The 12,728-nt window shown below is 32.1% G+C and overlaps 1 protein-coding gene across 5 annotated transcripts in view; it reads left to right on the top strand.

The window, feature by feature from the left end:
* The window catches only part of ANKRD17 (ankyrin repeat domain 17), a 149,697-nt gene that overhangs the window by 67,989 nt on the left and 68,980 nt on the right, over positions 1–12,728 (top strand). For all 5 annotated transcript variants that reach the window (XM_011360518.2, XM_011360522.2, XM_011360521.2 and 2 more), the window contains exons 2-6: positions 2,870–3,023; positions 7,405–7,561; positions 9,867–10,014; positions 10,261–10,408; positions 11,556–11,789. In XM_011360518.2, the coding sequence (XP_011358820.1) occupies positions 2,870–3,023; positions 7,405–7,561; positions 9,867–10,014; positions 10,261–10,408; positions 11,556–11,789 (841 nt within the window). The remainder of the gene's footprint in view (positions 1–2,869; positions 3,024–7,404; positions 7,562–9,866; positions 10,015–10,260; positions 10,409–11,555; positions 11,790–12,728) is intronic.

The following is a 12,728-nucleotide window of genomic DNA, read 5'->3' as shown; positions in this document are numbered from 1 at the left end:
GTGCCTTAAAAGAATTAACAGTTATAACATCAAAGAATACTGATCACAGGTCACCATAACAAATATAATAACAAAAAAGTTTGAAATATTGTGAGAATTACTGAAATATATAAGAACACATGGGGTGAGCAAATTCTGTTGGAAAAATGGCACCAGTGGACTAGCTTGACACAGGGTTGGCACAGATCTTTAATTTGTAAAAAATGCAGAATCTACAAAGTGCAATAGAGTGAAGGTAAATAAAACAAGGTATGTCTGTACTTCATTCCTTATAAATGCCGAGCTTCTCAGCACTGTATTGAGGGCCCATCTTCTTTAAGCATTATTCTTTTTACTGCTCTTATTCAGAATTGTTTTTTTTTTTCTTTGTATAATTACTGTATTAGTATCTGGTTAGCACTGTTTTTCAGTCTTATTTGATATAGTTAGCTGTTTGCACATAGAATTGCCTCTCGTATGTGTGTGGAAGACATTGATTGTAATAAAATCAATTTTGTATTTCCATCCTCTTTGGCTATCCTGCTTTTTACCTAATATATAATTGGTGGTGAATATTTGTTAAATTGAATGAATCGTATATCTGATGTCCAGTTAATCAGAATATAATATATTCTTATCCTTTGAAATAAATATAAATTTATTAAAAATTGACTGCCCTTCTCTAATATGGCAGTAATAATATATCTCTTTTGAAGAAGAGTTATTTTGAAATGTAATGCAAATGATAATAGTTGGTCCAGATGGCCCTGCATTTCCAAATTTCCATATGATTTTGTGATTTGAGTATAGAATTGAGAGTACCATTAATGGCGTAAACAAATTGTTTTGCATGAGTATTGCATGGTTAGAACTTTCTAAAACTTTAATCTAAAATATTATTTAAGTTTTCTTCTGTTCATTTACCTATTTTCATTTTTCTTTGTTTATTTTTCTTTTGTCTTCTCCCAATGGATTACAAATTATAGATATTTTCAGAATATCTTTAACAGAAAATTTTATTGCAAAGCAACTTTTTCTTTAGAAAGACTTATCTTCTCAACCATGGTCGAAGATAGGAAGACATAGTTTTCACCATGCTATAATTTTGAATCACACCTTGCTATGTCCAAACCATGCCAAAAGTCCACTTCCCAAAGTATCACAATGCTTTTGCTACTGCTTTAAATATAACTTAAAATTAAAAACAAAACTAATCTTGTTTTTTTTCTTAACTCTCTTCCATCTTAGCAGTTGTTACTAATTAATTAAAGTTAACATACTGTAAAATTTAGTGAAATTTTTCAGATATTTACTGAGATTATTTTCAGAGTATTCTGTGTTTATTTGTATTTGAAACATTAGAAATCTGCAATGTTATTTCATGTTAAACTGCATTAGTTTAGGAAATTTGGAGAGAAACATATTTCCCCCAAATAACCTTCATAATGAATGTGTTGATCAAATATAGCAGTAATGCCTAATTACAAGACAGGTGAGTTTCTGCTGTTATGATGTTTAAGAATTTTCCTTAAGGCTTTTTTTCTTATTCCTGACATCTAGATATTCCATGTGAGTGTAATTGTGTGTTCTAAGTTAGTAATTACTTTTAGTTATTGCAGTGTTAAAAGTACCTTAGATATGTGAAATTTTCCTTGATCATGTTAAATAAATTTTGTGTATAAAAATTATCAACCTTTTATCAGAAAACAGGAAAGAATATATCTTAGTACCTATTTGAAAGAAGCACTTTGATTACGGATGTCAAAACAAACTTTTTCCCCATGGCTTAGTAATTTTTTATTTTCTAATTCTTTAAATTGTACTAGTATCATTGTATTCTTCACTGCCATGTACTCAGCAGTTTAAAAAAAAAAAGTTTCACCGTAATAATTTTAATGAAGTAATAAATATTAATTTTATGAAATGTCCACTTTTGAATACATGTCACATGAATGTTGTGTGCGACAAAATGGGAAGTACACTTAAAGCACTTCTGCATGTGAAAGTATGGTGTTTGGAGGAAAAGCATTTGTGTGTTTTTTTAAGGCGTGAGGTGAATTATCCACTTATTACCCCCATGAAATGCAATTTTTGCTAGAAAATATAACTAACAGACACATTACACTGATCAAACTTGTGTATTTGGCAAAAGTTCTCAGAAATGATAAAAATGAGCCTGTCACTTTAAGGATAATGATTAGCAGTATTTGTTGCCAGGGATAAAATTAAGCTTTCAGGTACAAACTAGAATTTTGGAAATGCATTTATCTGGGCTTGACAGTTTTCCAGAGCTTAAAAACTTTTCTGTTGAATCTTGTGACGATGTTAATGAAGATAATTTTTTGAAATTGTGGTTTAATTTCACATATGGTAGGTAAATACGTATAAATTTAACCCTTATATGAAGTCCTTGGAAGTGCAGTACTTTATAAGTGTAACAAAGGAGTCCTGAGAGAAAAACGCCTACGAACAGCTAATTTAAGTCCTCTACCTAAGTCAGAGTTTTCAAACATTAATCTCATAATCTACCCCTTTGCCATCCTCACCCCACTAATTTAGAATAGAAAAGAATATATAAGATTTCAGGGAAAAAAATTAGGCTGCATGTGAATCATACATTCTTAAATTCTTAATTCTTAAATTCTAAATGCATTCTTAAATTTAAAAATGTTACTTTCTCCTTTAGTTAAACAATAGGTTTATGTATCCCACTGAATTTGTTTAGGATTACGTTGCATTTATTTATCCCACTGAATTTGTTTGGGATTACGTTGCATTGATGTTTATGTTAACATATTTTTTCTCTCTTTTGTTTCTCTTCCCACTTTCCCTTTCTCATTTCATTCCTCCCTTTTTTTTCTTTTCTTTTCTTTTCTTTTTTTTTTTTTAGGTGGAGTCTTTCATTTTGGATCAGGATGATTTGGAAAATCCAATGCTGGAAACGGCTTCCAAGTTGCTCTTGTCAGGTACTGCTGATGGTGCAGACCTGAGGACAGTAGACCCGGAAACACAAGCCAGACTGGAAGCTTTATTAGAAGCTGCAGGTAAGTCTGCAATCTCTGCATATGTAATAAGTCTACCTAATTTTCAAAGTTGCTTATAAATTTAATTAAAACTCCTATTGTCATCAATGTATGAACTTGGATATTTAGGATAATACTATTCATAAGGTTAATGTATTATTTTCTAGAGAATTATATGGAACAGTTCATTAAAGAATATTTTCATTACTAGAGTAAAATATAAGGTTATTGTCAAGCTTATAAAGAGGATTTTATTATACAGTCGATTTTCCTTAGTCCCGAATTCCATATTTGTGAATTTGCCTACTTGATAAATGTATTTGTACCCCAAAATTAGTACTCACAGCACTTTCTCAGTCTTTCATAGAAATGCACAGAATGGTGAAAAATTTGAGTCGTCCTACACACATGTTCCCCGCTGAGGTGGAATAAGGTGATGTTCTGCCTTCTTGTTTCAGCTCTCATACTGTAAACAAGTGTCCTTTTCACAATCTACTTAGTGCCACGTTTTTCACATTTTTGTACCTTTTGTTGGTAATTTCACTGTTTAAATTGGCCCCCAAATGTAATGCTGATATAGCGTTCCTAAATGTGAGAAGGCCGTGATGTGCCTTATGGAGAAAATACATGTGTTAGATAGGCTTCTTTCAGGCATTGAGTTATTGTGCTGTTAGCCGTGGGTTCAAATGTTAATGAATCAACTATATATTAAATAAAGTTGTCTTTAAACAAGAACACATGTAAAACAAGCTTTAATATTAATTAGTTGATGCAACTGTGACCAGAGGCTTGAAGGAACTTAGCCCTGTTTTTCCTGTAGGAGCAGTGGTTCAATATTCATTAATTCAGTGTTCCTAGCAGCTTTACAGAACATAACTTCCATGAATAATGAGAATCGACTGTATATAATTCTCCCCACATTTTTGTCAGAGACTGTCTCTTGAAACCCTGTAAAGTGAATCATTGTTATATATTTGTAAAGTAGGTCATCATTATATTGACCTCATAGGAATAGTGTTTTAATTAGAGATTATATACATAATCAAAGATTTAGCACTGTATATGTAATATGCCTTAAATAGAAGGGAATAGTAACTCTAAATATCTATGATCATTTAAAATAACCATATATTTTCTTTACTTTTCTAAAGTAGACATAAATATAATGAGCATTAATTGTTCACGGTTGAGCCCCCCCACGTGCTATATATTGTACATGCAATGCATGTAGACTGCTACTTTATAGCATAAAACTGATCCACTACTATTATTAATCCTTCCAGTAAATATCTTTTAAAACTGCATCTAAATATTTGAAGGACTCTTTGTTAAGATTTCTATCTTGCTTAAAATTCCTGTAATGGATTAATCAACAGATCTTGACCAGATGCAGGTGAAAACATAGTAGGGTATAGAAGATTATTTGTACAGAATAGTAGAGATATAATTTAGTGTTTAAGAGAAATTTGATGTTGTTATAAAATTTATGTGAAATAAATGAGGATTGTGCAATTATTTGAAAACATGTCATAAGAGAAACAGGGACTCTTTCTCCTGAAATTGAGAAGACTCAGATTGAATACAAGAGAGAAGTTTGTTTTCTTTGACTCCAGGAGGCAGAACCTGGTTCAAACATACTACATGAAAGTAGATTTCAACTGAAAGGAGCTACTTTTAGAGGTAGAGTTCCATTTCACAGGCTGCCAATAGTTGTTTTATTTTTTTCATTTCTGTGCTTATTCCCATTCTTTTCTATTTTCTTTATAGTAGCTAACAAGCTAGTCTCTCCGCCCACCACTCTTCCTTCCTCCTTCTCTCTCACTTTTTCTCTCCTCCCTCATTTTCTTTACATACAAACCCAGAGAGACTAGCATAACGAACTTTTGGCATATCTATCATCCTTCTAGCTTCACTAGCCTTCAATGTGTGGACTTGTTTCATCCTTACACATTGCTACCCTGCTGACTCCCTACCCTTCTATGTTAATTTAAAGCAAATCTAAGTGTCATAGAATTTCATATGTAAATACTTCAGTATGTACGTGTCAGTTAAAAACTTCTGAAAAAAAAAATAACCATAATACCACTGTATATCTAAAGAAAAAACAATAGCACTCCTTTGGTTTGTTCGTTTTGTTCCTTAGATTCCACATATAAGTGAAATCCTATGGTATTTGTCTTTTTCTCTCTGACTTCACTTAGCATAATACCCTTTTGGTCCATGTTTTATGCAAATGGAAGGGTTTCATTTTTTTATGGCTGAATAATATGCCATTGTATATATGTTCCACAACTTCTTTATCCAACCATCTATTGATGGGCATTTAGGTTGTTTCTATATCTTGACTACTGTAAATAGCACTACGGTGAACATAGGGGTGCATATATCTTTCTAAATTAGTGTTCTGGTTTTCCTTGGATAAATACCCAGAAGTGGAATTGCTGGGTCATAAGATAGTTCTATTTTTAATATTTTAGGAACCTCCAAACTGTTTTCCATAGTGGCTCTACCAATTTGCAGTCCCACCAACAGTGCACGAGGGTTCTCTTTTCTCCACATCCTTGCCAACACTTGTTATTCGTTGATTTATTGATGATAGCCATTCTGACAGGTGTGAGGTAATATCTTATTGTGGTTTTAATTTGCATTTCTCTGATGATTAGTGCCGTTGAGCATCTTTTTATATGTCTATTGGCAATCTGTATGTCCTCTTTAGAGAAATGCCTATTCAAGTCTTCTGCTCATTTTTTAATTGGATTGTTCGGGGGTTTTTTTGTGTTGAGTATAAATTTCTCAACACCAAAAAAAACACATGAGTTCTGTATAAATTTTGGATATTAACCTCTTATTGGATGTATCATTGGCAAATATCTTCTCCCATTCAGGAGTCTTATTTCTGTTGATGATTTCTTTTGTTGTGCAAAAACTTTTCAGTTTGATGTAGTCCCATTTGTTTATTTTTTCTTTTGTTTCCCTTGACCAGGAGATATATCAGAAAAAATATTACTAAGAGCAGTGTCAGTTTCCTGCCTATTTCTTCTTCTAGGATTTTTTGGTTTTTCGTCTTAAATTTACGTCTTTACTCCATTTTGAGTTTATTCTTGTATATGGTATAAGAACGTGGTCCAGTTTTATTTTTTGTATATATCTGTCCAGTTTTCCCAACACCATTGCATTCAAATTGAAAGAAGTAAAACTGTCATTATTTGTAGACTGTCTTTACTTCATTGTATTTTCTTGCCTTCTTTGTCACAGATTGTGACCACATAGACGTAAGTTTATTTCTAGGCTCTCTATTCTGTTCCGTTTATCTATGTGTCTGTTTTTATGCTAGTACGATGCTGTTTTGATAACTATAGCCTTGTAGTATAGTTTGATATCAGGTAGCATGATAATGTCCAGCTTTGTTTTTCTTTCTGAAGATTGCTATAGCTATTTGAGATCTTTTATGGTTCCATATACACTTTAGGATTATTTGTTCTAGTTCTGTGAAAAATGCCTTTGGTATTTTGATAGGAATTGCATTGAATCTATAGATTGCTTTGGGTAATATGGATATTTTAACAATGTTGATTCTTTATATCATGAGCATGGTATATGTTTTTATTTAATGTTTCTTTCTTCAGTGATTTATAATTTTCAGAGTATAGCTCTTTTATTTGGTTAAATTTATTTCTAGGTATTTTATTTTTTTGATGCAACAGTAAATGGGATTTTTTTCTTAATTTTTCTTTCTGATAGTTCATTATTGGTGTATAGAAATGCATCCAATTTCTCAATATTTATTTTGTATCCTACTACTTTACTGAATTCATTTATCAATTCTAACAGTTTCTTGTGGAATCTTTAGGGTTCTCTTTATATAGTACGTCACCTACAAATAATGACAGTTTTAATTCTTCCTTTCCAATTTGGGTGATGCTGGATTCTGTCACTATTAGTGTCAATGAGTCAAAAATTACTTTATCAGAATTCTGTCTCTTTTCTTTTCTCTGCTCTTTTCTTCTCCTGTATTGAGTTATTTGGGTGGAGTTTTTCATTTGTGGTGGTAAAAAGTGGCCAACTTACTAATTCATGACTCATATCTTAGCAATTTAGCAACCTTCGATCATGGGCTTTTCTTCCAACCCTGTAGCAAAAGCCTGAGTGAGGATTCCTAGTTGTCTCAGCATAGTTCAGAAATCCATTTCTGGCACCAGAGAGTTACAGGGTAAAGCACTTGTAGACAGACCACTTGGAAAGAATTAGAGAGAAGTGATTTCCCAAAAAATTCAGGGCAGACAATATATAAGTCCAACATACAATTTGGAGGTTTTTAATAACATATACAGAGTTAAGTAACTTGAATTTTGCTTTGTTTTCTCCTTTTGGGTGTATCCATATTGGTGTGAAAATAATATAGGAATAGGCAAATTATCTACAGCTGATGGCAAAGCCTTTGCAGATCCTGAAGTCCTTCGGAGGTTGACATCATCTGTTAGTTGTGCGTTGGATGAAGCTGCTGCTGCACTTACTCGTATGAGAGCTGAAAGCACAGCAAATGCAGGGCAGTCGGACAAGTAAGTACATTTTCACTGTGATCAATCTAAAAACATATAATAAATATGTCTTAAATATAATAAAAAATTGCTAACATTTGCTGAGCATTCTTTTTGTGCCTGGCACTATATCAGCCACAATACATGTCATGTTATACTCACAAAAACACTCACGTATAGATTTTATGTTGTTTTCCTGTTTTACTCATAAAAAGTTTAAAAGATGTGAGTAACTCCAGTTTAAATAGGTGACAAGTGGCAAGGCTGAGACACCAGTGTGTCTGTCCGAATGCAGGGCTGCTTTCTTAGCCAATATGTTATGAAAGACCTTATGCTTATTTTGATTTTGTGTTCTTTTAATGTATTAGTGAGAAAGAAGTAAATGCTTTCTAATTCGTCATGCCATTTTCCAGTTTATACACGTAGTTTGACTGTTGTAAAGGGCAAAGTTTTTGTTCGTTTTATGAATGTTCAAAAGATGTCATAGATCTTATTCCCATAACTTGAATGTAAGCGAATCCCAGGGACTTTGTTTTTGTATATGCTACAGTTCCTTTTACATAGTATAGTAAAGGTTCACTAAATATTTTGCGACTTGACTTTTTAAGTTTTTCTAATGGTGTTATGCAATAAAAATCACCCCATCTCATATGTAAAAACAATTATGGATAGTATAGCGAAAAATTCATATAAACTCCAAGAAAATAGCTGGAAAAGAATCATTAATACATGTTACTTTTTTCACTCCTCAGAGACTTCTTTTTCTCCTCTAAAAGGACACTATTTTATTTATTTTAGCACTTGCTTTTAAACAGTTGAGAAAATGGGGGTATTCTTTTATATATGGAATTAGAGAATAAAAAATAGCATTTAAGAATTGTCTTTTATATAATAGTGTTTTTATGCAGCTACCTTTAAAAGCATGAAAAAGAGGTTATATAGTATTAACAAAGAGTATGAATTTGCTATTTCTCTTGCTTCTCTATTATCTTTATTCGTATGGATTTTTGTGTTTTTATTAATTTATTTTACAGTTCTCATATATTGACTCTTCTTTAATTAACCTCAGGTTCTGTTCCTTAGTTAACAGTTCAATTTTACTGGCCTGCAGTATTATTGCTCTCCAGATATTTTTTAATGTGGTGCCTGCTGAGACTGGCAAGAGAGAAAATTAAAACTACCTTAAAGAGTGTATTAAAGCTAAGACAAGCAGGAAAAAAAGTCATAGGTTTCTTTGCTATTAAAAATACTAGAAGTTATCAGCAAAACAGTATAGAGTATGTTTGTGACAGTCATATTTACTCAACAAAACTTGAGAAATGCAGTGGCGTGCAGTGAGTTGCCGCGTGTCAGATTTTACATTATTTAAGTGCTGTGCGATGTGCCAGAACTTTGTGCGATGTGCCAGAACTCACAAGTTCTGAATTTCAGGGAGACTGCTTAGGAGACTGCCATAATCTGGGCTAAAAATGATGTTCTGAATCTAGTAATAACAGAAGTATAGAAAGGGGGTTATCCATGGATGCCTTTCATGTCTGAAGTAACAGGGCCATGTTTCAAGGGGATGATATATGAATTGAGTTATATTTGAAATAAAGAGACTATTGATTAATAGCCCTGGACTTAGTGCTTTTCTTAGAATGAATTTTATCCAAAAATGTGAGAATCTTTAGAAATGTCTATACTTGGAATTTTTTTGGAGATTTACAGGGCAAACACTTTACTCTCAGTCTAATTTTCTGTTGCTCCACTTTTTCCACTCTTCATTTGTTTGAATTCAGTCTTTGGCTTGCCTGGATATTTTTTAGACTCCCTCAAAACATGATGGCGTAAGACTTCAAAAACAGATTCTCCTTTTTTAGCACATACTCACCACTTTCCTGAGTGATTTCTCTTTACTTGATTGAAGGACTTGGATAAGCCTTTATAATTAGCACAAATTTTACTCATTTTATTAAATACTTTTTAAAATTAAATTTTATAAAAATTTTCTAATGACCAAACAAAAGAAGTGTAATTATAGCCTGTATTTTGTTCATGTGATTTTCTATAAAATGTTATATTTTGTTTTTTTCTCCCTTATACTAAATTAGACTTTATCTTTTTGTTCCATAACTGAAAACATTTTGTAATGTTGAAAAGTTTAATTCAGTGACTTTTACATGTCACTTTAAAAAAGCTCATTGAGCTGAATCATTTTTAGTTTTCTTTTTGTTATGGATCATATTGAGATGATCATTCTTATTTAGCATTACTGTCCAGTACTTAGGCTATGCAATTTTTTATATTCTTATATCCTGATGTTACAATATTCTTTCCCTAATAGCCGCAGTTTGGCAGAAGCCTGTTCAGAAGGAGATGTAAATGCTGTGCGAAAGTTACTCATTGAAGGGCGAAGTGTAAATGAACACACTGAGGAAGGGGAGAGCCTCCTTTGTTTAGCTTGTTCTGCTGGATACTATGAGCTTGCACAGGTTTGTATTCTCAAAATAAGTTCATGGGTTGTTTTGTTTTGTTTTGTTTTTTAATCTGGCCTGCTTATTAAGGAAATAATAAAGTGTCAGTCATTAGGCTCATTTTAACAAATAATTTTGTTAGATACATTTTGTGTTTATAGGCTCTTGTACTATATATAGTATGACTAGGTAAGTGTTAACATATGTTCAAAATTTTTTAATGAAAATACCATTTTCTAATATTCTTTAAATTTCTTTCATAAGGTTTTGTTGGCAATGCATGCAAATGTGGAAGATAGGGGAATCAAAGGTGACATCACACCTTTAATGGCTGCTGCTAATGGAGGACATGTCAAAATTGTGAAGTTGCTGCTAGCTCATAAAGCCGATGTCAATGCACAGTCTTCAACAGGTTATGCATATTTCTTCTATAGTTTTGTTAAATTTTAATACACTTTGGTAATTATTTCACATGAAAGTGATCATTAGTGATGATTTTGCAGTTTCCTTAATTATACATTTGCATAAGTCTATGCATTAGGTTTAAAATATGTAGAACACATTTTAAATGAAATTTTGCTAGTTCTGTGTATGAGTGCGGTTACTTGGCCTTTTAAGGTTCTTTTAGATTAAACACTGGCCCAGTTAGAAGGACTACCCTTTTAGAAATGGGGAAGTGTAGGCCGTGGCTCTCAAATCCAGGTTTTCTATTTTTGGGGGGAGAAGGGAAGAAAAGATATGGAGAACAAGAAGGATATGGGACAAAAGGCGGGTCTTTCATTACCTCCTATTATTTGTGGCCTGTAAGAAAAGAAAGTATTATGAAAACATTGTCCTGCAAGGGACATAACTTCAGTCTAAACTAATTTTTTTTCTTTTAAATTTAGTCATAGATAGATTTGTATAAAAGCTCTAAAATTATATGAAAAGATATGTTGTACATTTTGTTCATGCAGGATTTTCATAAATATTGAATATTTTAAATAATTTTTAAAGTCTACAAGTTCTGGTTTGAAGGAGTTTTAGAAATCCCATTTTACCCAGAAGGTTGATCTTTCCCCTCCCCCGCAACGCGGGAGATTTTTATCAAGAAGGAATATATTTGAAATTGCTTTAACTTTGATCAATTAACTGATGTTTGAAATTGTAGAGAAAACAAATATGTATGAGTAAAAGGAATGGTATGTGGTGTATCTATGTATAATGAATAATTACAGTCCCCAAAAAATAAAGCTTGTGAAACATTGATTAAAATTAAAATGAACATAACTTTTCTTTCATCTGAAAAGTTAGTTTCAGAATGGCTCAGTTCTTTTATAACTCTATAATTGTGGTAAGTATATCTAATTTTCCACATGTATTTGACCCTGATTTTAAATGGAAAGAATAGGGAGTTGATTTCAGTAAGATAAATGCAATGAAGAAAATACTTATGTATTTTCTAACAATGTATGTTATCTAAATTTATTAAGTTTTTTCAGTTTTTTCTTGATGCTAAGTTAGGCTCTTTTAATTGGTATGTTATGTTAATGTGTTTTTGTTTTTCTTTATTAAAATAGGCAATACGGCACTTACTTATGCTTGTGCTGGAGGCTATGTAGATGTTGTAAAGGTGCTCTTGGAATCCGGTGCTAGTATTGAGGACCATAATGAAAATGGTCATACTCCTCTTATGGAAGCTGGAAGTGCTGGACACGTAGAAGTAGCCAGATTGCTGCTAGAAAATGGGGCTGGCATTAATACGCATTCCAATGAATTTAAAGAGAGTGCCCTTACTTTAGCTTGTTACAAAGGTACAGTATAAAACATTTTTAAAAAATACAGTTTTAAACATGTGAAATGACAGTTTATATTTTTAATTAAAATAAAAAATAAAATTAAAGTGGTAATAGGGTTGTAATTAACTGATAAAAGCGTTTAAAGTATTTCAAAGTTTAAAAGTCTAATATGTAAACTTTTCAAATGTAGACTCAATAGTATAAATGTTGTCACTGAAAAATGACTTAATTGGTACAGTTACTTCATCAGAAAGTTAATATAAAATGTATTTTTAAATGGTGTACTTTTAAATGGTTTTGCATGTCAGAATATTTTCCCTAGTTCACACAAAAGAACCCTGTTGAATCCAGAAGTGTTCAGCCTATAAGTTTAAAAGAAAACACAATAAAATAGCCATATTGATCCACTAACAAGAAGGTGCTTAAGCTATTTCTCATGATACCAGGAAGAAAGGAGAAAAATTGAAGAAAAAGGAAGGGCTATGAGAAGAAAAATGAGAAGTGGTATGAACAATTTAGAGTATCATCAACACGTGTAATAAAATTAGAAGTAAGAACTGGTTGAAATTGAGAACATCTACCCATATATAACTGTACAGAGTGGGGAACATGCTAAGTGATGTCAGTCAGCCTGAAAATCTTAATAATACAGAAAAGTACTCTCTTAGGGCAAGATAATTGTCTGGAAGGATGCCTTGTCTTCAACTAGCTAATACTCTAGATTCTGCATTCTTAAAAGATAGCCACAGAGCCAGGTATTTTTCAGAATCCACCTTTATGACATAAATTTCTATAAACTAAGCAACTTTTTTAAAAAGCAGATTTCATGCAGTTTGTCTGCATAGCTATTCAGTTCAGTGTTTTATATTATCTGCAGCTGTGCAGTTTTGTATCATAGAAAAGTAACAAATTCTTGACTGAGGTATCAAGAACAGGCTCTTGCAAGGTGAGTAC

The sequence above is a fragment of the Pteropus vampyrus genome, unplaced genomic scaffold (assembly GCF_000151845.1).
Source record: "Pteropus vampyrus isolate Shadow unplaced genomic scaffold, Pvam_2.0 Scaffold56, whole genome shotgun sequence".
NCBI lineage: Eukaryota > Metazoa > Chordata > Mammalia > Chiroptera > Pteropodidae > Pteropus > Pteropus vampyrus.
This window is presented reverse-complemented; position numbering and strand designations above follow the sequence as displayed.